Source organism: Linepithema humile, chromosome 6 (genome assembly GCF_040581485.1).
Source record: "Linepithema humile isolate Giens D197 chromosome 6, Lhum_UNIL_v1.0, whole genome shotgun sequence".
Taxonomy (NCBI): Eukaryota; Metazoa; Arthropoda; class Insecta; order Hymenoptera; family Formicidae; genus Linepithema; species Linepithema humile.
The window spans coordinates 8,696,108-8,723,964 of record NC_090133.1 but is presented as its reverse complement, the minus strand read 5'-3'; the positions used below and the strand labels follow the sequence as shown (position 1 = coordinate 8,723,964).

The following is a 27,857-nucleotide window of genomic DNA, read 5'->3' as shown; positions in this document are numbered from 1 at the left end:
TATTATCACACGCTTTATGTATCTGTGAATATAAAATCAATTTCGAATTATATTTAAATAATTACATGAATGTCTAACTATGTATTACTTTCACTTGCAAATCTATGTGCCCAAAACTTATTTATTTTGCAAAAAATGACATTAAATTCGTAAAAAATTTGAGATATTTTTAAATAAGCGTAACATTAGAATAATAAAACGATACAAATGCTTATTTGTAATACCTTAGATACAACATTAATTTTATAGTTGCGAAATCTTTAAATAGGAATAACATTATAATGATAAAATGATAAAATATGCTACGTGCTTGAATTTTTTTAGAGATGACATTAAATTCGTAATCGAGAACATTTTAAATAAGCTTAAAATGATGAAATAATACAATCTAGTACATGCTTATAATACTTTAAGACAACATTAATCATGATCGAGGAATTTTTATATCAGCATAAGCATAACATTAAAATAATAAAAGAAATGGTACAGTATTTTACACATAATGCTTCAGAATATTGTTACATTACTTATTAGAGATTCAAGTACAGACGTAACATTTGCATAGATATATTGTAAACATAATTTGTTGAAATATTTAACATATGTCAGGCAGTATTTGTACTGTTTCTTTCTCTTCGTATTTAAAAATTTTCATATGCTTTCTTCTACATGTTCACAAATATTAGAAAATTTAATGTAACAATATTTATTTTTGCAAGACATACATTTGTTCGAATATTCGTCAAAGCACTCAAGTGATTTTTAATAACATGGATAGTATGTCTGTTTCTTATGCATTTACTAATATATCCAAACTTTTACTTTTTACATAATTCTTTAAAATTATTTCATAAAGTCATATAAAATGTAGACGTGCAAACTCTTCAAAGGTATTTACACAAGCATTGTAAAAATAAACTAAAGGAATATACATTTCGTACATGGATTTTGAAAAATACTATTTTTTTATGCACAAAAAAACAATACTTCTATGTCTAGCTGCGACATATATAATCTTCCAGTTCTTAAGATAGTTGTTACAGATTTGCTAAAAGTTCTAACGTCTACTTTTTTCACGATAATACTGTACAAAGAAGTAATATTGTTATGTTGAATTGAAAAATATATAATCAATAGATTCTTTCTTCAAATATTGAGTGACGTAGACATATCTGTTTTAAGCTGTAGAATGCGATTTGATAAAATTTACATAAACATTTGTAACATATATTTCGGACAAGTACTAATTATCTGAGTTTTTTATTTATGTGCTAAGTACGTCACTCAAAGATTTGTCGCTAGAGAAAAATTTTGTTGTATTCATGAAATCGGTTTAGTTTTTTTAAATGTAGTAACACAGTATTTGATTTTAAAGAATAATTTGAAGAATATTACATTTTAAAGTAATGTTTATAATTATGTATATAATTTTAAAAATTTTAACAATTTTATTAAGTTATAAATTTATAAATATGTATGTATTTAAATTTACAAATCTTATACATTTATAAACACGAAATCGGTATACGACAAATAAGACATTTATAAATTATAGACCAAAGAGCGTGCCGCGTGCGATAGAGGGATAGAAAGAGAGTTGTCGAGCGGGAGAGAGGGAGTGAGAGCGAGAACTATGACATGATTGAGAGAGAAAGAGGGGCAGACAGAAGCATTACAGCGCGTTCGTTACGCAGATAAATAATGTTTTGAGAAATAATGTACAAGAAATTATTGGAGATTATAGTTAATATAATTAATACTATGATCTATATGGCTACATCGGTGAAATATGAGCATTTTTCTAATGCATTTAAACATAAAACTTGTTAGTATTGCAATTGAGATATTTTCTCATTGCAAAAATTTAAATTCTTACATGCCTATTTCTTCATTTCATTTATATTTAAGATACGCCACCATTGTTATCGTCATTTCTTTCATTCTCCATCGCAATATACACCAAATTCTGGTTTGATTTTCATATTCTTACATTCAGTTGCTAATTATATCATGACTACAGTTTTCAACGTCTTAGATTTAAACACTTTAGTATTTATTATAAAATAAAATGAATAAATAATATTTCAAATTTGCTACAATTTACTATTTTTTTATTGTCTGTGGATATAAAACAGTTTTCCGTCTCAATAACATAGAAAATATTTAGTTAAATAATAAAGTAACAAATATAAATTTTTATAATGAAATGTATTGACCGCGAAAATTGGTGGAAAAGTTTAATTTGTTCCGAACACTGTTATGAAGCAAGAATAAATCGCTTTAATACTGCTTATTCAAATTTGATCAAAATTAAACGTTTCTTTTTCTTTCAATACTTGGGAGCGTAATGAATATTTGTATAACATAATTAAATAAAACATGATTTTTCTATTTATATATATATATATATATATATATATATATATATATATATATTTTTTTTTTTTTTTTTTTTTTTTTATGTATATGTATTTAAATGTAACAATTTTTATCACATGCTATACGTATCTATGTGAATATATAATCAATCTCGAATTATATTTAAATAATTACAAGAATCTTCAAATATGTGTTATTTCCACGTACAAATCTATGTGCCAAAAGTTCATTTATCACGCAAACAGTAACATTAAATTCGCAAAAGATTCGAGAAATTTTTAATTACGCGTAACATTAAAATAATAAAACGATATAATTTTCTACTTGTGTGTGTAATACCTTAGATACAACATTAATTTCGTAGTTGAGAAATTTTTAAATCAAGAGACACGGTAGTGTCTCGCGCCAAGTTCACGCGCAGCGCGCAACGCGAGCGCAAGACCGACCGTGTCTCTTTACGCGAGCCCGAAAGTTGAGACGAGCCGAGATTATCGGATCTCAATAACGGCTGGGCCGATTGAGTTGATAATAGGCTCAATCGATAGCGCATATCCAAATTACATATAAAAAGTATGCTTGTTTTTACTGTAGGTGCTGTAGAAAAAAAGTTATAATAATCCAAAGTCGAAATGTTGACATATTTGTCATATATTTTCTAGATTTTCTAGGATGTCCAGCTTAAATGTCCAGTTTCCGATTTCTGACGTTAGGTGCGCTGATGGCGCTTAGAAGCCGCGCGTCGCGCGCTTACGATTTGACATTTTTTACATATAATAACCTTTCAGATCAGAAAGTGTTATATAAAAAAAGTAATAATAATGAATTTGGTCTAACAAATTTGGTCACTCGCACTACATTGCTTTGTTACTTTGGTGCACACTCAAGACTGCTTATTAATCCAGAGCAGTGTAATACGAGTGACCAAATTTGTTAGAAATTCGTATTAAATGAAATAAGTGATATGTTGGTGAATGTGAATGTTTAGTAAGTATCTATTACACCTTTGAAAATTTTTTATTTTGCAAGGTTTTATTCATACGTGATTCGAGACTTTAGTGGATGATTTGTCTAAAATAAATAAAATTGAATAGCTCAAAGTTTAATATTTCTGTTCTGAGTATCCTAGATTAGTTTCAACAATATTTATAATTCTCAGTCAATTTTATATTTAAAAAAATATAGCATAAGTCGCCTTCTGTAATTAACGCTATGGTTGACAACAAAATTATCCACATCACAATGTGGGCAGAGAATTAAGTGTAAGAAAATGTTTATATCATATTTTAGGTATATTATTAAATTTTATTTATCCATAGAAAAAAGATTATAAACACAAACTAAACAAAAAATCTTGTAAAACAAAATGAAATTGACTGGAAATGATAAATATTGTTAGAACTAATTTAGTATACATAGAACAGAAATATTAAACCTTGATATTTAATTTTATTTATTTTCGACAAATCATACACTAAAGTCTCGAATTATGTGCTTTTTTGACAGAATGTATGGTAAAATTAAAATTTATACAATCATACCAATTATCACTATGCCTTATGTGACAATTGTTTAGAGACTTTAGTGTATGATTTGTCTAAAATAAATAAAATTAAATAGCTCAAAGTTTAATATTTCTGTTCTATGTATACTAAATTAGTTCCAACAATATTTATAATTTCCAGTCAATTTTATTACAATCAAAACAAAACAGTGTTTTACCTTTCAAAAAAATTGTATATATTAAATTTAAAAAAACTGTTGTATATATATTATTAAAAAAAAAAAATAATATCTATCAAAAAATTACCTTTTTTAAAAAAAGGTAAAAAAAAGGCGCCAAGTACACGCTCTTGTCATAACTAAATCAAAATAGTATTGTTTTACTTTTCAAAAAAATTGTCGTATATATTAAATCTTTCAAAAAAACCTGTCTTATATATTAAAATTTTCAAAAAAAGCTATTCTATATATTTCTTACAAAAAAATATGATATCAGGAAATGGCACCAAGTGGGACTAAAGAACTATGAAAAAACTTGTACACTATTTCTATAAAACTCTTCTATAAAACTCTTGTACATAAAGCTGTCGTATATATAATAATTATATTATATACTGTATTTTATCATAAAATATAGTATATAAATAAAAATATTTAATAAAAAATTTAAATATTTAATAAAAAATAAAAATATTTAATTAAAAAATTAAAAAATATAAAAAATTTAATCAAAATAAAAAAATATTTATTAAAAAACGCAAAAAAACTTGGCGCTGCTACACCACAAAGTATTATAAAGCAATAAAGTAATGAAATTAACATGTAATTTACTGTAGCAGCGCAAAGTTTTTTTGCGTTTTTTAATAAATATTTTATTTTGATTAAATTTTTTATATTTTTTATTTTTTTAATTAAATATTTTTATTTTTTATTAAATATTTAAATTTTTTATTAAATATTTTTATTTATATACTATATTTTATGATAAAATACAGTATATAATATAATTAATTATATATACGACAGCTTTATGTACTAGAGTTTTATAGAAGAGTTTTATAGAAATAGTGTAGTTTTTTCATAGTTTTTTAGTCTCACTTGGTGCCATTTCCTGATATCATATTTTTTTGTAAGAAATATATAGGATAGCTTTTTTTGAAAATTTTAATATATACGACAGGTTTTTTTGAAAGATTTAATATATACGACAATTTTTTTGAAAAGTAAAACAATACTGTTTTACTTGTTTTAGTTATTATATAAACATCGTTGGTATTAAATTACTGAAAATTAAAAAAATTATTTGATATGTTAAATATTTATTAATTTAGAGGAGCATAGAAAGAATTGCGAGAAAGACACAATAATTTGTCGCAATTTTCATGTATCGCTAAATTCCTAATGATTGTTTTAATTAATGTTCCGCTCCGCACACAGCGATGACTCTGTCGCTCAAACCCTTTACGTTGGCTCGTGGATAATTTTCCACGCGGATGCTCATTTCGTCGTTACTGCTTTCTCTTCAGCCTCTCTCTGATGTCGCTGATGTCATCTCGGTGAAAGACCTTGCGAAATATTGCAGACAGAGGTGACAAAAGCACATCGCGAAAAGTGCTAAGAGCTCTCGGTGAAATTTGATTTTACAGAATAATGTTTGTGATTCCGCAAGTAGCTCGTATTTTTACGAGAATTGAATTATTTTTGTCAGGCTTTCGCTTAGAAAGCGCGCGATGTTTTAGCACACACACACACACACGCTCGTGTTTAATATTTTATATGCACTTGTAGAAAATACCTTTTCTATTTATTTTATTATTTTTATGAACACTATTTTAGCAAATATGAAAAATTAGAAGAGAGTCTCGAATATTTTGGCAATTAAGAAGCGAATATCATTGCGGTCGCTATTATCGGTTGCTTCAATCTTCTGCAACCCTTTTTAACGAGATTTACGGAAAAAAACGGAGAATTGGGCAGGGGTCGACGATTCAGGAAGGACGCGTATGGGAGGAAGAAACATTTGGGGGTGCGTGGTAAGATTCCACAGGCGCAAGCCAATTTAGCGCGTGCTAACCTTTCACCTCCTCTTCCACTTCGTGTTCCTATCACCTCTCTTGTAAAGTACAGTTTACGCCGGCACAGTCTCAAACAGTATTTTATTACACCAATCCGCGACACTTTCTAGACTAATTTTTCACGCCAAATCCAAAGTGCGAAAAAATTCATATCACGCACGGTAGCGATTATTTCGTAAAATATATGACACATGCTTTAGATGTTACAATTGCAGTTTCAATTATTTAGATAATTTGTACAATTTATCGAAAATGTCGGTTTTACAAATACACTTTGCTTTCAATTCGCACGATTTGAAGCGGCGGAATCGCGAATCGTGTGAGGAGGGCTTTAGTTCGCATTTCGTCGCGACGCGCGTCAAGCTAGGCGTTGTATCTTTAATTATCCGCGTGGCGAGGGATGAAGCCTCGGGAGGACTCGAGGGATTGCTGCTAGAACCATCCAGAGGGTTGCAAAATGGTATCATCTCGTCTTCATGACCGGGGTGTGGCTCCTAGTAACCGGAAATCTCTCCTTCCGCGTTTTTTATCGAATATCCATAGGGCGTTTATGAATGATATCATAAACATAAATGAATAACGTACGATGAAAATAAGATGAACGACAATTCGATGGTAATGTTTTCCTGCTACTCTCGATCGAAGATTCTCTTATGATACTAAAGTTATAAAATTTTCGGGAAAACAGTAGCACTCGTAAAATCGAATAGAAAAATTACATACTTAGCCACAGATTTTTATTTAAAAAATTTTAATCACGGGTATAAAAATTAGACGATTCAATAATGAAAATGTAAGAACCGTTCTTACTAATTATAAAAATTCTCTTCTTATACCGAAAGATTGTCGAAAATTACGCAAATTACTCTGCACATTCATATCCTTAATTTCTGCACGCAGGAATGTACGTCGTAAAAGATCCTGGTTTCGGGACGGGGTGCCACTCCTTGGAGTTTAGCGGGCGTCAACGCGGAAATTATTGCGGAGGGGCGCAGGGGGGGGCGAGAAAATAGTCGATTTGAGGGTTGATACTTGCAGGGGAATATCTCACGGGCGTATTCGCGCGCGGTCAGGCAGTCGATTAGCGATTGAAGGATCCGGTAGATATCGTTCTCTCCCTCCGCCTCTTCTCTGTACGATATATCGCGACTCTCTGTCTCTGTCACCTTCTCTCTCCAACGGCATATTGCGCGCAGCTGGAGGGCGGTTATCGTCGATATCGCGAGAAATGAGTTCCGACATGTCTACGTAAGGCTGGAATCTTTTCTTTGCGAAGCGTCCCGATTACGCCACCCCCGAGGACATCTTGTTTTATTGCTTCTGTTTTTTTTTTTTTTTTTTTCTGACATAGGAAATTTATCGCCATAGCCGCGTGTAAATATGTTTTTCCCATGGCGTGTATTTATATGAGTTTGCAACTTGGCAGTTTCGCGGTGGCTTCGGTAAGTTTTAACTGCCGAAACTCACGGCCAGGCTGTGATGCCAACCGACGTCGGTTATCGTCCGCCCTTCGGAATTATTAATTAGATGCGAGAGGAACTAATTTGCGCGGTCTGTTTCCGGCGAAGTTAAATCCGCCGTCTTTGCACGTTTCTTCAGCGAAGCAAGATTCCCGATTCAATCAATATTTGCTTTCAGCAACATACGATACTCTCGATAACTTGTCTTATATTATTTTGCTTAAAACTTTTTGTCACACTTTTTATTTTAACTCTCAATTATTAATTTCTTGACATTGAAACTTTCGACACACTTGATAAAAATCCCCGAACGATGTTTTATTTATTTATTTAAATTTTGCCAGAGTATTTTTGACACTTTATATTCTGCATTGAACCGCGTCAGCATGAATTATGAATAAGATAGATTATAATTGTGATACCGAAAAATATCTGCGAGTCTATCGCGCCTCCTCGGGGCGCTTAATGTCGCGCTTCGACAAATCGTTCGGAGGATTACAAGAGCCACATTGTATATTGAGGCACGCAGGGACATTACGACGTAAAATCGCGCTCGCGATAAGGCCGACCCCGAAGTTTTTTGCAGCCAAATTTTCCGCGCCCGTGGTCACGTGGCGCGATAAGCCCTTAATCGAAGATTAATATTACCGGGGTTTGGCTGCGGAGGCCCCCTATGTTGTCACGCATCGCGATTAAGGGTCGACGTTACGTGCCGTCGGCTACTTTCTCTCTCTCTCTCGCTCCTTTTCATTCCTTCATCCAAAGGGTATATCTTAAATCCACTGGAAAAAAAAAATAATCATCGCTTTCGATTCGCGACTCCCTTTCCTCTGCGCGAAGGAGAACGATAAATTATGAGCTTCCGGTCATGAGCGATGGCCGGCTGAAACTCCACGATCGTAAATCAACGGGTTATTAATTATGCTTAGGGTGGGAAAAGTTCACGTATACATTCCGGATGAGACACGCGCTGATTTTCCCGCCGTATTAAGCACGCCGTATATTGTCGTCTTCGCGACGGCTTTATTAGCACGCGTTCGCGACCTTTGATGGCGATTTTCTCTTTCAAAACGTTTGCTAGTGTTTCGATAGATGAAGATATTTGAATCTTTCATGATTTTCAGAAACAAAAGAAAAGTTATACATTAATATTTTGAAAAAACACACACCGACAATCGTGAGTTAAGATGATCATAAAATATTTTGTATTGAATTAATAATTATATGTATGTGATTTTTAATCATATATATGCAAATTGTAATTGTATTGGTTCTTTTAAGTCGCAATCTGTATTGAAATCTCTTTGAATTTTGTATTAATTTTTTTGTAAGCATTTTTATTGAACTTGATAAATCTATCCTCTTTCGGTATTTCAAGTAAGACAGTACACGATCGCGTTTGTGAGAGAGAAGGGGAGCAATGTAGAAAGTGCCGTGTTATATATCTCGCCGCTTCCTGGACAGCACTCGGAAGTGGTTTGTTTGGAGAACGCGAAGTGCATGACACTCGAGCTGGTAATAATTCTCTGTCAGTCGAACGATTCAATTCCCGCTATTTCCTTTAACCCTTCGGAAGCTAACAGGCTAACGAGTATGAGGGATAATTTAGGACACGAAAGTCTCTTTTTAATCGAAACGTCGAAGATATCTTTATGGCCGGATACCTTTATGGCTGTTGTTACTTTCGCTTATTTGTGCTTCGTGCACGCACAGAACGGAAGGAAAGAAGACATATATTTTCGCATTAATGAATATTTTCGCATTCACAAAGTATTATCTTAAATAGACTTATGAATAGATAAATTAATGAAGTATTAATATTCGAAATGTCTGTCGTCAGACAAAGTTGATGAACAATTTAGATATTTAACACAAAATTCAATTCCATTTGTCTATCTTCTTATATTGGAATTTATTTACTAAGAAGAATGCTCTGCGTACTTTACTTTATTTATTTGCTTTCTTAATGCTTCGACCAACAAAAGACACTGTTTTATTATGTATTTTACTTGTAACGACACTGAAGAAGGCCTAACATAGGCAGAAACGTTTGTAACTTTATAATTGTTATAATATAATTGAATTTTGTGGCACGAACACCTAGCAACGGCTCTTGTCGCCTTTTATACCAGATTATTTCTTAATTTTTTGGAGCCTTAATATTATTACTAAATTAGATATTTAATTCCCAATAAATTTTAACGTAATTTTTTTACAAACAAAAAATGTAATTATTTTTTTGCAACTTCTAATGTAGTTGAGCGAATATTTGAAATGCCGAATAACTTGGAAACTCGGCACAAATAGCGCCGTATGACGTAAACTGCCCGTAAATCTCCGCAATCGAGGCAATCACATTTGGATCTCGCGAAGTGCGATCGACGGATCGTCCCGCGGAACGCATCTTCATTCGAGGAAGGCGATGCGTATAACCCTGAGAAAGTTTCCGTCCTTTAACCCTGCTATCGCCTAAGAATTGAGAATCGATACCACCGCCGTCGCTTCGCGCGGTGGCGGAGTTTCTGCAACTTTGCTCCGGGAGTTGGAGAGCAAGGGGGGGCCGAAGGAGGCCCGGAGCCTCCAGAATTCAGGGGTTTCACGATATTTATGTGACAGCAGCTGTAGGCGCACCAGCGCCCTAGCTCAGGCTGTTTCAAAGCACGGCCTGTTTCAAGTTCTAAGCTTCTTCGTGGCAGCGGGGCGGCGGCAGCCCGAGAAATATCACTTGTACGACGCAAAAAATTGCACGGTGGCTAAGTCCCCCGTTTTAAAGAGGGCGGCTCGCGAAGAAAATGGTTCCCGTCCGCGTTCTTCGATCCGCTCCGGCCAGAGGTTGAACAGGAATGAGCGACAAACGTGGTTGGCTTTAAATGTTAATTTCTAATTGCACTTTAATACGTTTCACTTTTATTTGTGGTGGAATTTCAAATGCTGAGAGATAGAAAAATTACTTTTTTCGAAAAGTAGATGAACTCACGTCTGCTCGTAAGTAGGCAATGTCTATTCAGAAAGTTATAACGCTGTAATGGAATAATTCAAATAGGTGCGTTTCGTATTACTCGAATGCACGAGATGCTCGTATGTTTCGGTTAAAAATAATGAGGGTGATAATGGTCAGGACTTGTACTCCATTTTCATATGATAAGGGTATATCTTAGTGGTCCCACGTGAGAATTAATTCAAGGCTGACCCTTAGCGTCCTCCGTCAGAGAAAAGGAAACTTTTGTCACTACACAAGGGTATATCAAATTTCTTTTTTTAAACTTTGTAAAGTTTATTTTATTTAGAAATTTTTTTTAGAAAAGCTTATTTTTTTTAGAAAATCGCGATTAAGTACATTAGAAGCTAATTAATTTTTTTCTAAAATAACAAGTAATTTAAAATTGATTAAGAAATCATATTTGTTTTATCAAAGCTTTCAATGGTGTTTTATTTGAATGACACTTTATTTTTTAATATATTTTGAATACATTGTATTATCTATTGTTTTTTTTTTTTTTTTTTTTGGCTCAAGTATGATTAAAGCTTGTGTTTTAATGTTCGCACTTTGACTCAAGTAGTTCGGAGTTTGCAGTTTGGAGATGAAACCGGTGAAAAGTTTCTCGATAATCCGGGCACGAATTCACTGTCCGGGAGTTGAATTACCATTTTGAGAGGTCAAGTGGGCGACGAAAGTTAGGCGAGTAGGATGGACGCGGACACTATGAGTTGATAATGATCCTACAATTTGATATCCAGTGCGCGCGCACAGATGAGTCCCGGCGTCTCATTAACGCGCTGCTCAATTAAGAAACTTCTCGTCGCCGGCTAGCCGAGATAAAAATTTCGATTACTGTATCGGCGTGACTTGCATCCCCGCACGTGCAGCGCGATGTCTGATATATATTAATTAGCGAAACATGAAAAAGATTAGGAGAAAGTAATTAATAACGCGATAGAACGCGTGATACTTACTTTATTTTTGGGAATACTTTTACTTTATAATTTATTTTATATTTAGATTTATGGTTCCATTAAGAATCTAAACATTTAAATATCTTTATTTCTATAAATGTTTAACTAAAGGAATTGTTGAGATTATTTTTTCTTTTCATTCTCTGTCGTAGATTGAAAGTATATTGGCCCATGATAGAAGAATGAACTTTGAAATATCGCAAAAACATTAACAACCTTATTAAATTTTTTTTAGAAATGCATCTCTTTCTTTGTTCTACAATCTTTAAATTAATTTCTACATTAAAATACGATATGTATTATTTTTTAAAGAATTCATTGACTCTATTAATTAAATTAGAAGAACCCGAACCATTTTTATTGCTCCCTACGATCGACATATGTTAATGACTGCGCATATGGTATTGTTCTCAGAAGTAATCAGAAGTACTCGAAACCATATTGAGAATGATAAATCTCTTTGGATATTAAGGTTGCATCGTTCATAATAATACAAATTTATTTATCAAAATACTTTTGTATATATAAATTTATGTATAAATAATTTTTATAGTATCTTTTATTATCTAAAGAAAGAATATTGGCCCATGATAGAAGAATGAACTTTGAAATATCATAAAAACATTAATAATCTTATTAAAATTTTTTTTTAATGTATCTTTCTCTTTCTCTGTTTTTCTTTCTTCTACAATATTTAAATTAATTTTTACGTTAAAATACGATATATATTTTTTTTTTTAAATTTATTGACTCTATTAAAATTAGAAATGAAAAGTTGTTTGCAAAGAAGAACAGTAATCAATTAATTCATTATCGAAGTCAGCGAATCGAAATGCGACTCGCGTGTTTAAATAAGGGTTTCGCTTTATTATCGCCGATCGCGGATACACGGTTATGCGTTATCGAACCTCAGCTCACGCGCGATACGTAACTAGTGACATGCAAAAAACGGTCTACATGCAAGCGGTTGCGAAAACATGCGTGATACTATGTGACGTAAGAAGAGCCCAGACACATAAAAGCAAAGAAATGAAGAATTAAATATTCTGTCGGCGAATAAGCACGCGATTGAAATTAATTAGACTCTTTTTACCTCACGATAGCGTTAATGAACTCCCACTTAAATTTACCAACGTGTTACAGTTAAATCTTCTCTGTCTACTTTTTTTTGGCGAAAAACTACATTTCTGTACACAATCGGGATGCCTAGAAATTTAGATTAACTATTATTCTAAAATATATATTGAAATTAACCAATTAAAATTAATTAATATATAAGGCTCTAGTGATTGACAAAATGAAATAAAATCAGTAGGAGCGTAAAGAGCCACAATGCTAGTTCTTCGTGCGAAGGTTATAATATATTCGTTTAAAATTGTTTACATCAAACGTTTCTGCCTGACATCAGGCCTTCTTCAGTGTACATTAATAAAAAGTAAAGTTCGCTCGCAATAATTACATAAAGTAAAAGATGTGGAAGACGTATTAATAATCCTTTTCAACCAAATTATTGTTCCGTAATAAAATAGTTAGGATTGTATTTTCCACCTCGTTCCTTCTACGTGGACGAGTACTTTACATCATGAAATTAATACAATCCTAACTATTTTTTAACAACAAACAAAATAACAAATTGCGACATAATATTATATTTTTGCTTTGATAGATAGTAAAAATTGCTTTAAGTCAAATCGTATGATATTGTAATCTCCATATTTCTATTTCATAATCGTATTACGAATAAGATGAGGTTCTCGAATCCGCTCCATTTAATTTCGGGTCTCTGTCCATTTAATCGGTCGGGTATGAAACCGAAATTGAAGGCGTAACTCGAGAAAACTCGGGGCAACTTCGTCTTAATACGATTTCCTTTATCGTGCGGAAGAAAAGAAAATGCAAGCGAGGACAGGTTTATCATTGCTATAGTATTCCAAGAAAATATCAATTTGATTTGATCTGAAATAATTAATTCGGATAACAGAAACATTGTTCAAAGTGTTTAGAATTATCTTTATTTTGTCTATAATTAAACTTTATATTGAAATTAAAAAAAAAAACTTGAATTTCACATTTATTGCACTATTTTGTCAGAGAAAAAAATTAGGAAATATGTAAATAAAATTTGCATAGAAAATTAAAATTTCCGTGTAACTAGAAAAATTCGAAATTCGAGTGCCGAAGAGAGTGGACAAGATTCTTTCTGTTGGTCACGAAAAGTGAAATCAAGAGGGAAAACTGTTAGGAAAGCATCCCCTTGAAACTTTAAAGTCAACTTTCGCTTTTCCGCCGTTGATTCACCCCCGCAGATCCTCCGCCCTCTTCTGGTTTCCCTCTCTACGATCGTTCTCCAGAAGTCAAGGTAATACTCGGCAGCAATAAACGCTGCTCCCGGACAAAAGTTTTGCCGGTGCGGGATGCGCATGATCTAACGGCCACGTGGGAAAATCCGCCCTCACAAACGTGAGAACGCGTTCGGGGGCTGGTGGGGTAATACCGCTATCGGGGGGCTCCAACCGTTTCTCGCCGCCGCCGCCGCGCCAAAGAGGGCCATTTCCGTTTTTCAACGGGACACGCTGTTACGTCGCGAATCGTTGTTTTCCCTGAAAAATTTTTATTTTCACTTTTTTCTTATTACCAAGCAAATATATATTCTTTAAAAAATTTCACATTTTGTATACTCAAGAATCGTTGGAATATGAAAAGTTTTTGGAAGAATAAAGATGAGGCTTTCTTAAATTTTAGAAATAAATATGATTTCTGATTGGAAAAGAAAAGTGAAACGGTTATAAAAATGTAGAGCAATATTAATAATAATTTTGATATTCGAAAAAATGATTCAAGCTTTATCAGATAAAACTTAGATATTTTTGATAACGTTTTGGCTTTTACAGTGTAATGGAATTCTGTTAGAAATAAAATGTAATTTATTACCACAGTTCACAAGTGGAAGAAAGTTAATGACACAGTCACTTGATTAACAAGACGTGTAATGTAATATTAATACATAGAAATTTAAATCTTTTTGCTTGAAATCATAGGCTCCTAACTTTTTAACAATTGCGCGCGAGAAAAATCAGTTTTTTCCTGTAAGGAAGTTTATGTTCAAAGTACTTCGCGCTAATGCATATCGTGTCGTTGCTTTTTCTATCATTCACAAGTATATTCGTATCAGATTTATCTTTCGCCAAATGCGTGGCAACGCTAGGAAAAAACGACAATGTCCTCTTCTGTCTTTTTTTGGGAAAGCCGCAGGTAGCTTGAGGAGGGTGCAGGACAAAAATTTCCCAACGGCTCGAATTAATGGCAAATCCATAGTGGAGTACTAGCTCGGTTTCCACCCTCGCTGCCAATCCCCCACGATACACCTCCGAAGCTCCATCTCCCGACGGAGTTGCAACTTTCGAGTACTTTGACCCGCTACACTGATTTCTGCTAGCACATGTTTGCTCTGAAAGATACTTTAACTTATTATTTCGAAACACTCTGCAAATATTTAGCACAGTTCAATTGATCTTATGTATCCCACGAGAGGCATTTAAAATTTTTGCGATTTTGTGGAGATTCTTTTCAAAGATAAGCGTAAATTATATTTTTTTTATCGGTTCTGTTTATCATGATCACTTTTTATTTTATAAATACGTGATCAAAAAAATTACGTTTTGGAAAGAATTAGTTTTTTTGACATTTGAGAATTTTATATTTTGTTTATAATATTTGTTAAGATTCAGTTATAAAGGTATGCTTGTTTTTACTAAGTTTCAAAATAAAAAAGGGAAGTGTAGAAAGTAAAAAAATTTTAAATATTAAGTATAAATTTCAAATTATTAAAGCACGAAAAAGATTTGGTAAAACAAACAATTTCTTTTATCGAATAAAAATTTATTATTAATGGAAAGATTTCTACTCGATATATTTTATGTTATGCGTAACAGGGTGGAAATCACCCTGTCAGAGTTTTATCTACCGACAAACTTGCTACGGTCGGTAAGAGCTTTATCCAACCGACGAATAGTTACGGAGATCTCTGCGTAGAATAATCAAATTTCGTGTTCATGAAATTTAAATATACTGAAATATTGAAAAATGAAATTTGAACATTTGATTGTAGTAATTTATATCCAAAATTTGAGACTTATTTATTAAAAATTTTTTTATTTAGATCTTTATTATTATTTTATCAAAATGGGCGAATTCTCTATCTTAAACTGCTTTTTCAAGTATAATTATGTTCCTAATATTATATGCGCAGAATAAAATTGTTGGGCGTGTAATTATAAAATGATAGGGTAAAGTTTTTTAATCAGCATGTATCTTGATTAAAATAGTATTTAATATCGTGGCTTAAAAACTACTTGCGATTTGACATTTTTGTTAGAACACATGTTTCTATTTTCAATAAGCAATCGTTTATTTTATATTTCTCGAGAATTTTCACGCTTTCCAAAAGTTTCTTCACAGTCCAAGTTCACTCAATCTGATTAGATACTATATTACATAGTTTTCGCGCATTTACGAATCGGCTAAATGACGCGTGCAATCCGCGGCTTAATCCGATTCGAGAGCAGGGCAAAGCGATACGCATGCAGAAGTGCGTGCAAAGCGTGGGGGTTCTGCAGGTTTAATCTTCTGGTACGCGAGAGGGGCGAGGGAACCGGGAACGAGGGGTAACCTATAACGGGATGTACCGGGATTATAAGTTGTAAGCCTCCCCGAGCCGCAAAATCCCATTCGTTAGCAATGCGGGGGCTTGTGGCCGGTCGGCAAGTGGAAACGCAATTTCACGGGCTAGGCAAAATATTTTTTCGAGTCACGGTGTCGCTGATATCACACAGCTACTCTTCGTACGACATCCTGAAAAGATCCGTAACACTACAGGATTGCGCTAGATCAAATCATATATTGTCAAGGAGAAAAATTCGATTATTCTTGCATAGAAAAATTGTTTTTTTTACCGAAAGAAAAATTTGCCTTTTTTTAATATGAAAAATAACTTCTTTAAACCGAGATTAGGAAACATATGTCTTTTTATTTAGTGTCTTATCCTGTTGATGAAATCTGAACTTTTATATTTTATATTTTCCGAATTGTTATTATTTATTTGAAAACAGAAGGTAAATGTTTGCTTTAAAATCATTACTATGCTGTGATGCTTGGTCCACACGATGGGGTTGCCACCCTAATTTCTGCCGCCGGTTAAAGTGATGAGATTTTATCCAAATGCTATTCATGAAGCAGTAGCCGGATAAAACGACAGACGTTTCTATTATCACGGGAAATTACTGATAACATGCTTGCTTTTTCTCATCTGCTCCTTTTGTCTGCGAAAACATTATCAAGATGTTTGTTCCGACGAGTTCTGTAGAAGTAATTTTTTAAAATTACTAATATCAATTTAATGAATAAAAATTATTTTTGAGGAATTAAATTTTGCATTTTGAAACTAATGAAACTTGAACTAGTTAACATACATAATTATATTTGTAATATTCATACATGGCATATGTTTTTACAACTTTAATCAGTTTTAATGTTGAAAAAATTAATAGATTCACCGTTAATTTTATAAAAAAACTTTTGCGCAAAATATTTTGGGTAAGAAATCGTGACTTTCGATCGGGAGTTGTAGCTCTTTCGCGTAATCGCGAACCACTGTCGAATAAGAATTGCGCTTCGCCGCAACCATAAGCGCCTTGGTAAACGTAAGAGTTTGTCCTATGGAATTCATATGACCGCATCGGCACGATACATTCGCAATATGGTGCGATCATACACCAACCCCGAAGCCGAATGTAATTAGTTTTTGGCCCCGCGGCTATGATACGCGCGTGGGGTTGTTGTAGGCCGGGGGCCATCCTATATATACACACGCTCTGCTTTTCGTGCCCGACAGGGGTGGGTGTCTGTTCGTTCAGGGGTGGGTTCCAGTTTGCCCCAGGCATCCTTGGCAAGTGCATCCATTGTTTGGGTGCAGAGACCCGAAAATATGCTTATCGTCCGCGATGTGATTTCTTTCCGTAAACTCTGTAGGAATTTTCCTCAGAATGTACATAATTAGATTAGTCGATTAAGTTACTAAGCGTGTGATTAAAATTGTCGTGAATAAGTGCAAAACCTTGTAATAAAAAAAATGATACATCAGTGCGCAAAAAGTGGTGCGAGAAAATAATCTGAGAAATTAATAAAAATATGTGTAAGAAGTAACGAGAGAGAGAGAGAGAGAGAGAGAGAGAGAGAAAAATTTTGAAGAAAGATTATCGAAATTGTCTTACGTTTAAAAATTTTATATGCTGTTTTGCGTTTATAAATTTTAAATAATATAACTTATTGAAAAATAATATAATTTTGTAAAATTGATTGAACACGTCGATCGATGTCGGGACTGAAGCGAAAATTCCAAGATGTCCTCGAAGCGAAGGACCTTCCACGTGGACTGGGACTCTCCCAGCCACGAGACGGGCACGGTAAGGCGACGCCCGGCGTCGTTAAACGCGTTTTTCCCGGCGTCGTCGAACAGCTGCGTCGAGAACGTCGAGTATTACGAGCTTCGAGATCACGTCGGCGGCTACGGTCTTCGACGTTTGGAATTGACGAGATTTGGATCCGAGGACGCGATTGCCGCCGATGTCCTCGGAACGAAGAACGAGAAAAGCGCCGCCGTTAAGGATAATGAAAATTGCTCGGGACTCATTCGATCGAGCCGAGTCTGTCGCAAGGACATGTTTCACGACCAGAACGACGGTCCTGAAAAATTCAAAGCGTCCATGCGACGAAAACGAGCGAACGGACAAAGGCACTCACGAAGTCTCGACGTTGGAGAATTGGGAAAGGATCTCTCGAAGCAGTCCCTGGCAAAGGATCGTAAATTTTATGAGGTGATGAAGAACGAAGCTGATAAGAGTCTCGAAGACGTCGAAGCGGCTCGTTCGCAAGATTTATTTAGCGAAAAAGTAGGAACGAGGAAAGATTTCGACCTGAAATTGTCCTGCGAGCCCTTCGAGTGGAAATATACCGCTTGCCGAGTGACTAAGATCCGCCGATCTGAATCCTTGAAGTTCAGGAGTCTGATTCCCAAGCCGAGGCTGGCGAGATCCTGCAGGACCCACGGCTTAGCGAGTTCGAGCTCGGAAAGCTCGGGATTCGGGTCGCCGTTATCGCCGCTATCGCCGCAGCAGGATCCATCGATCAGCAAGTACATTTCGAAGGACATTATCAGGAGCAGCGATAGCAAGAGTTCCGGTCTGGGATCGCCGGGATCGCCCGACTCGCCTTTATCGCCGGAAAGTCAAAAATACTCGGCTTTTCATCTTATTCACCTGCAGCTGGAGAAGCTACGAAAGTGTCCTTGCGAGGAGCGCCAAGCCGAGGTAAAAGATCTGAGATCGTGAACTTTTTTTTCGGGAAATGGAATTGCACTCGATTATTCTCAAAATTTAGGCAGGATAAAATGATGAGGCGAGAGATGGTTATTTGACAATTGCATATAAATTCTTTCTTTTTAATTTTCACAATTTACCAAGTGTCTTGCGACTTTGTATTTTGCGTTCTCGCGAGGAATAAAGTTTGACGCGGCGAAAAAGCTATAAATCTTATGAGTCACGGGTTGCGTAGGGCGGGCAAGGCAAACCCCATGGGTGCGCAAGCACGTGGTGCGAAGGAATTACGTTCACCCTCGCATCGTACGCAGGCATGCGCGCGTGGCGTCCTGCATGCCGCTCATTCATAAGGGCGCCTCCTCCACAGAATTCTGTCTCGCGCTTTTCTTCACGCGCTTGCTGTTGATTTTTCTTTCTTCGTGCTTGGCACGCGTAGTTATGTCGTAATTGAATTACTGATTTCAAGAAAGGTACAAATTCTTTTTGATCTAAAATTAGTACACTTATATATCGTCTAATACGAAAAAAAAATGATAATAGATTAAGGGAATATTTTTGAATGATATTTATGATATTTGATAGTATTAGAATCAATTTAAATATATTAAAACAGTCTCTATTTTTATATATTTAAGAAAATATTGAAGCTTTTTACAGTTTTTACATTTGTGATTATATGAACATTGATGTGTAAATATATAACAGAGCTAGAATATTTTTTTTTATATAAGTATAAAGGGATTCGAGGATTTCAGATATTCAAGCTTTCAAATGCGCTTTTATCTGTGTAAAAACAGGCCGAGTTTCTTTCCTTACCGGCTGATGGCGACACAAACACTAAGGATATGATACATTCTTAGATAAAAGTGTTTTCTCGTACAAGTAAGAAAAATCGATAAACATTATAATTTAAATTGGACACAAATTTGATTATAATGAGTCTTTAAATGGGTTCTGGTTCACGTTATGTTAAAATCTCATAAATTTGTTTAAAAAAAATAATCTATTACCATTACAAATATTATGAAATTATTTTAAACTTATTACTGAAAAATCATGCAAAATTCACTTGTGAAAGCGAAAGTTTTTATTTCATATCATATTAAGATTCTTGGCCCTCTATTTTTTTCCAGCGATATTGAAACGCGATTTGCTGATCAAGTCGAATTTTCCTGAAATTCGAGACATCAAACAGACCACGAAATAGTAGGGGAGATTCAGTCTCAATATAAGAAGGATAAGGAATCGTTTTTGTATCAATTTTTACAAGCACGTGAGGAATTTGATCGTTTATTCCACGTGAATCGTCACCCCCGTACGCGATGTTTTCTTTATCCGCTCTTAGACATGCTTTTCCCTTCACAAACAAGTAAATTTGATTTCTTTCAAACTCCAAAAGCCTTGCAACGAGTAAAAGTGGGATATGTGTTAGGATGTTTGTATAGAAGTACAGATACTTTATTTTTAGCACACTAATTCAAAATCTAATTCCTATTAAAGACATTAAAGAGGACTATTGCACGAGAACTACGATGTTTTTCTTTGCGTCTTTTTAGGCACAATCCGGATTGATACGGATTGGCAATCGTATCTGTCGAACGAGCTCTTGTTAGGCCGTTTGATCAATGTAACCGAATCGTAGGGTCTGATAATGGAGATAAATGTTTACGTAACGTGCGGCTAAAGTGCCTTTAATTGACGGGACTTTGTTATTCTCGATTAGCGTTCTGTTATCACAGCCGTAAATGCAACTCTGATATTCGAGACATGAAATAATTTATTTTACACAGTCTGAGCGGAAAATTCGGCATAAGTCGCTATTAAGAAATAAATTTCTGTTATATGTTCGATAGTTCATCTATGCATTATAAATTTTATTGAAACATGAAACACATGTATCACAGTTTAATATAAGAATATTAAGAGGGAGAAAAGGGGAGATTCAATTTCTCGTGTGCTCGATCTTTGATCTTTGCGACTGTAGGATCCTCTGTGTGCATAGAGTTTCACTTTCATGCGGAAAAAAATGATTCGCAATAATCTCGAAGCCAGTGACATAGCAATAATGCTTTCCGTGAGCCACCCTTCGCTGGTAAATTCGGTAAATGCGGTCCTTCCTCCGCAAATCCTACTATTTGAAGCTCTTTAAAGCAGGTATCTCAAATTTATTTTGAGATGCTGCATAAGATAACAGTTTACAATATCTAAAAAATAAGCTGAAAGCTTAAATAAGAATAATAATCGCAATCTTTAATTTTAGTAATAATATATAGTTTTTGATAAAAACAAATATTAAAAAGTTTTCAGTCAGAAATGTTAGAAATAAACTGTTAGAAAACTTACACGCATCAATATTGTTTTACGGAAATGAAGAGAGAAGTAATATTTTTTAATTTTAATTTTTATAGCAGTGTATAATTAATTTTTGTTGGACGAGACGCCGGCTGAGAACCTCTTGCCCAAAGGGCTAAGCCGCAGGACCCCGATCGCAGGGCGCGCGGGCTTATTATTATATTGAATTCGTGGAAACGGAAAAGTAAGTCGACGGGAAGCGAGCGGAAAGCGAATGGCAAGCGAGGAGTCGCGGCAACGTTAAGCCCGGTGGTGCGGCTTTATTAATTATTGCGACGACTCTTTGGCCGCCATCACTCTCTCTCTCTCTCCCTGCTCCTCCCCCCGTTCTCATTTTCCCGTCCATTCGTATGTGTTTGCTTACGCACGGGGTTTTGTATCGATTCGACTGGTTCCATTAATAAAGAGATATTATCCGTTCGGGCTTACGCGATATTAAGGGTATTTGCGGTTTTTTGTTGCTCCGGCGGGTTTCGGGATTTCGATTCTTTTTAAAAATAGTTTTGACGTTGGAATGAACAGAGAGTAAAGCCACCCTGATGCTACCTTTGATGCGTTTGAATTCCCGTCATGTCGCAATCATCTACATATTTTCAAAAGAAGTGAAAAGACCTAAATTTTTCAGGAAAGCATTTAGAAACTTTCTCGCATTCAATATGTGAAAATGTCTTATTTTTCTTAAAAAAAGATTTAAAATTATTTTAAATCTTGCAACAATAATACAAATATAATATGTTACTTGTAACGTATAAAAAAACTTTTTGTCGCCATTTGTCACTCTTTTTTCAAATGAACAATGTAGCAAGTACAAGAATATTTAAATTTCTTAATCAGTTAAAATTTGTAATTTAATATTTTGCGTCATTAAATTTTTGGCAAAAGTTTGTTAAGTTATATAGTTATGATTTTTATTACCTTAATTATTGCGAAATAATTTTATACGGATCAGTCGCGAGAAAAGTTACAAATTGCAAGGCGCTCTTCGAGTGGATCGCCCGTAATTTGAACCCTAAAAAAGACATCAAATCAAAGTCGGCACATGTCAGCGTGCGGAAAATCTTTTTCGGGGGGAATCGAAATATCATACTATCGGTCGAGCAAGATCAAATTAAAAGCCCATATAGCAACCCTCGAGTGTTGAATGACGTACGCGTGTCTTCGTTATGATGGATTCCTTCCTTCTCTCTTTCTCTCTCTCTCTCTCTCTCTCTCTCTCTCTCTCTCTCTCGTCGGCACGCACATCCCCTTCCGTGTTACACCGAGGGTTGTTCTTTGGAGTAAGTCGGTGAGTGTCACGTTGAAAGGCGAACTTGAAATTATTTCCGCCACGAAATTTCGCAGTTGAGCTTTACTTAAGGGATTAATGTCAAAATCAGGATCCTACGCAAAGATGATCGTAGAAAAATGTGTATAGAAGTGATGAGAGAGAAAAAAGAGTTTTTTTTATCCCAAGGCAACTTTCTTAGTGTAAAATTAATTTCCATATGCTTTTAAGCATTCAGAAATTAGGTTGTAAAAATTTCAATAGTTAACAAATTGAAGGTTGATTTTTTGAAATGTTTTCCCTTCTGAAAATACTTTTTCTGAATTTTCAGGATTGATATCACACTTAAAATTTGTTTAAAGTATCATTAGTGCATTTATCATTAATCTACGCCATTATTATGAAAAACGATTGAACTATTTCTTAAAAATTTCTCATTTTCCTCTTTTATTATGAGGGCTACATTGATTAACATTACGTTTGAACCATCCCTGCGCTTCTGATGTTACCCAAACGACAGGCGATGCGAACTTATTAGTTAACATGCATTCGAAATCTTCTGGTGCGCCGAGCATTCGCCATAAATATGTAAATTTATCCCGAAGGGAAGTTGCCGGAGGAAGGCGGGGGGAGGTGAAGAGGTGGTATTGTGCCGGCACTCGTCACGGTATATCGAGAGAGGGCTTTTTCGAAGGGCGCGGTGCGGTGTACCTTTTCCTTCATCATGGTGGCGCTTTTATAATATTCACCCCGCGTGTACACACATCGGGACGGTGATTTTCACCCTTGCATCCCCTCCACTTTTTCCCCGCCGACGTCGGAAAATACCTTGGTGCGACGATCGAGATATCGAGAGGCGAAAAAGACCGCGTCTTCTTATCGCTCGTGGATGCTGTCGGCATTCTTTGTTGTCGCGCCCCGTTCGATCTCCGACTCTTCGACGATCCGGGCTTGTGCAGGGCGAGATATCGTCGGCTCCGGGGATGAGTTTTTCGCATCAAGGGTTCTTTCATTGTTGCGATACATTTTTTTCGAGTAAAATAACCGCTGAAACGTTAATAAAGAATTGTTTTCTGTCGAATTTAATATATACTGATATTTACCGTATTTGAGAATAAACTCGGAGTGAGAAAATAACTGCGAAAATTAAAAGTTATTTACTATGAAATCAAAAAACTCAAAAAGTAGATGCAAGACGAGAACTACGAAGCTTTTATAAACAAGGTTAAAATTTTGAGTACGAGCTATAACACGATAATTTTATTTTGTACTGCAGTTTAGCTTACATTTTGTATTTTATTTTAAACTTCTATTGTACAGAAATTTGTTAATACACAATGCAACATTTTAACGAAAACTTTTATAAAAATAGTCATGTTTTTACGAAAGATATTAATTATTATTAATTAAAAGGCAATATGAATGTGAAGGGTGTGTAAATTGCAAAAGATCTGTGTGTAAATCTCGTTAAATGCTTTGCCGTCACGTTCCCTCTTCAAACTTGTCTGTTCTGTTAAAAGCACACTCGTCATAATCCGAATACACTTGATTTTCATTAGTACTCGGCAATTAGCGACGATAATCCAATTGTGCAGTCGCACCCGTAAAAAGCTCTCGCACCTCGAAGTAGCCAGCGCGGCGCCGCGACCCGCATCGCGCTCTCGTAACTCGACTCCTCGCAAAATTTACGGCCGGCGCACTTCGAGTAAAATAATCGCTGTTTCCCCTCGTCGTTTCTCGTTTGATCCACTCTGTATACAGAGTGCTACTGAAATATCTAAAATTTCTTTAAAAAAATAAGTCGAGGAAAAAGTATTGTGTTTGAAGAAACGCGAATAATTTTATGAAGACGGAAACGTAACTCTGATTTGAAAAATCATTTTTCGACAAATATTTAAAAATATACAATTTCGTATATTTTCAGTTTAAAATTGAAGAAAAAGTTAAAAATATTTTAATATTAATTTTTAATTAATTTTTTTGAATGTAGAAGACTTGTATTTCTGATATACAGCAGGATACTGAAGGAGAAATATGGCAAAAGATGTTAAATATTTTATCGCGCGTGACATGCAATGGGGAATTCAGGTGGCAAAGTAAGGGTAAAAAGTTCACCCAGTATAACCGCAATGTGCGCGCGCGCACATTCGTTGCCGTGACGCCTCGTATCGTCCTGCAGCGGGCCGGACCGTCAGTCCTGCCGAGGATTCTTGCAAGGGTGCTCGCGCATGCATCCTTCGGTTCCGTTAGTGATTTAGAATTGATCAGTGAATATCGGTGATTATTGTCAAATTAAAAGTATCGATGAGTTTCGAGAGAGATAAAAACGAGAAAGTGAAGTGAGATTATCGAGAAATAATGTTCAATAATGTTTATTAGAAGGTGCTTCTTACTTGTAGTAGTTTAATACGACGTTTATTTAATTATAATAATGTTTATCGCGTTTAAAATTAAGTGCGGAATGGTGGGCGTTGTTGATAATAATTTACAGACAGATAATGTAATTTTTATCGGTGACAGATTGTAAAATTTGTGACAATTGAAAGGAATTAATTTTTTTGATAAATCCGAAAGTAAAATCCAAATATAAATTAGAATGTGAAATAAATTCAAAGAAGGTCCAGAAGAATTCTCAAGAGATATATTTTTCTAACAAATCCGTCAAGAGCCAGAAGTTCTTCAGCACAGCCGTTAAATCGCGGAGAAAGATTTCTTAAGGATCTCGAAGGACACCAAAGATCACATATCGGAATTTAACTATTTTCCATCATCAATTAGCTAGAATTCAACAATCAACACAATCGGAACAACCGAATGTGTTCCGTCGATCAAATCGTTAGCTTTCTGGGATTTTTGTGGATTTCTCTGGACACCTCGGGACCTGCGTGACGAATTGCGACCACACAGAGCGTCTCGAAAGATGAGAGAGAAACAATGTCGGGTCTCAGGACGCCCGGAGTCTATTCTCGCACAGGCAACGGAGCGAAGCCGAAGAGCAGGATCTGCCGGCTGACGTCCTCGCGTTCATTGATATCCTCCTTGGTGGCGGACACCCTGAGGAGATCCCCGGAAGTGACCGAGTCCTCGTCGTCGAGTCCCAGCAGGTCGCCGCGACGAATTTGCGACGATCGCAGGTCGCCCAGGAGACACTCTGAGGAACGTCAACCGGCGCATCACAGCCCGAGGCACTCGCCGAGGCGATTCCTGCCGTCTCTGGATGAGGATTCGTTCCGGGACGAGATGGGCCTGGGACTCAGGCTGTCGTCGACCACGTCGACCTGCGTCGACGAGGGGGCCGGCATGTCCTTCCTGGAGTTCGAAACGCTGTACATCCTGGAGAAGGAAATGCTGATGCAATCGCGATGCGGCGGCCAGGACCCGACCGCTCAGCTGGACGAGAAGTGCATGACGGCGGGATACCTCGGCGGCAGGAAGGGTGTTTATACGGAACTTCCGGATCCCCTGCTGTGCCATCAGGTCAGCGGTGCGGTCGCGCCTATCTCCAATTCGCAGGTACCGACAGAAGGATTTAGCTTCGCACCCGGATGGTCCTTAAACGCCGATCATTTCTATCAGTGGCAGCATCGGGGGAAAACTACGCAGCAGGTAGTTTATGATCGCTTGCGAAAGGGAGAAAGAAAAATTTGCCGCTCTCGAGAAAGTTAAAGCGCTAAGAAGACGAGTCGTTAAGATCAATCGACGAGTTAACTTGATTACTAAATTACTGAATTTCTGAATGAAAAATGTTTCTCTAAAGAATTCATAAATTTACGATAAATAGAAGCGTGTATCAAAAGCAGCAAAGTACGCAGAAGCAGACTATGAATAATTTGATTATTTTTAAGCTCCGTATCAAATAAAATAATACGCAGCCTTGCGTACCTGCGTGTGTATGTTATAAATATGCATACACATGCAACTGAAGTTTGCAGAAATTTTTAACGGTGGAATTAAACTGTTTACAGTTTCCACGATACTGAATTATAATTTAATCTCTGATTGTTATTATGAAATATTGGATATCGAGAGGTGTCATACGATAGTTCGGCCGCAATTAAACGCATATTATTATTTCGTTCTCGCAAATCAAATAGTGGAGTCAGTTGTTTAAAGAGGCTACCTTGAATTATCGTTTAATCACAGTGAAATGGCGAGCAATAGGAATGCCAAATTATTTATGGAATAAAGTTTTAATGCGAATCAAACAGGCGGGGCACAGGAGTCGCACAGCGCGATTGCGGCATCAAATCCATCATTTATTTATGACCGCTGAATTATGAAACGAATAATGAGACGCGCCGAATTATCGAGCAATGTTATCCCAATTCCAATGAAATTAAGTATGTGCCATTCGCTTTTTACGAATCGGACGGAATGGTAAATGAGCGACGTTGTATCGGACAGTGAATTATTCCTCACCTGGAAATCCTCGGAAATTCGGAGCACGAAGTTGCGAATACAGCTTCTCGAAATGAACTGTCAGCGGCATGCGCTCTCGCACGCGCTCGCGTTCTCGAATTAATCGAAAAACGGAAGCAATTTCGCGAGCGGCCGTGGCGAATCGCCGCGTTTAACGCGGACATTCGTCCTCCGATAACGGCCCTCTCCTCGCCCCTCCCCCTCTCCTCCCTCGACCCTAGAGGCCCCGTAATATTCTCTACACCCACGGCCGGTCTCGTCATCCCCCGAGGCGAGCCGATTTTCCCTGCGCCCCCTTGTCGAGCTAATTTCAGAAACCGAGCCGCAAATTTGCGGCGCTACGCATATCGAGTTTTGCTACATTTCGCCGCGGGGCGACTCGCGAATTTCCGCGCAGTCCCGCAGTCGCCGTCGCGGGCGAAAAAATAATCGCGAAATGATCGTCGCGGCGCGACGTAACGCGAGTCTCGAGTGTATTTTTTCTCCCCCTTCGAGGAGAAACAATTTCCGCGAATTATCCGTCGCGTAATAATGTATTTATCTCACTCCCGGTCGGTTCTTAAAGATACGCGATATTTCACAGAGGTAGCAGAAGGTCAGGTCGGCCCGTGAAAAATTGAGCATTCGGCCGGCTCTCTCCGTCTTCGTGCTTCCGCGTTGCTGCGTTTCACTCGTAAGCGAACTCCCGAGACTCCTCTCCCGAATAGCGGGAGGGTCGATCCTCGCGGAGGCTATCAAATATGCTGCCTGAGGGTGTGAAGGCACTTTGATCAACCCCCTCAAGAAGTCCACCGTCGTCCTCTCGCGATGTTTACTTTAAGGGATGACACTGACTACCAGCATTCACGGCGCAAGGTGCACTCACGTCTTTCCTTATGCGTACAAAGGTTTCGCCCTGGGCGAAACGGAGACACGACTGTTTATTAGATAGCGATCAAAGCGAATGTTGATTTTGCTCGTTAAGCTTGCACTGAAAACGCCATTAATTCTTAATTGGATGTTTCGATTTTTAGGACTTTGTCCTTCTTCGAAGCGAGAAAGATTTTCGATGGGAAAGAATGCAGTTGATAAAATTACAAAT

At 36.2% G+C, this 27,857-nt stretch overlaps 1 protein-coding gene across 3 annotated transcripts in view; it reads left to right on the top strand.

Moving 5' to 3' along the window:
- Nucleotides 1-27,857, top strand: part of sick (sickie) — a 311,918-nt gene that overhangs the window by 95,003 nt on the left and 189,058 nt on the right. For 2 of the 3 annotated variants that reach the window (XR_010890838.1, XM_067357558.1), the window contains exon 1: nucleotides 25,000-25,963. The exons of the other annotated variant lie outside the window; for it this stretch is intronic. Coding sequence is in view for 1 of the 2 variants with exons in the window: in XM_067357558.1 (XP_067213659.1) it covers nucleotides 25,292-25,963 (672 nt within the window). In the remaining variant the exon portion in view is untranslated. Of the gene's footprint in view, nucleotides 1-24,999; nucleotides 25,964-27,857 lie in introns of those variants that run through there. 3 annotated transcript variants of the gene reach the window in all.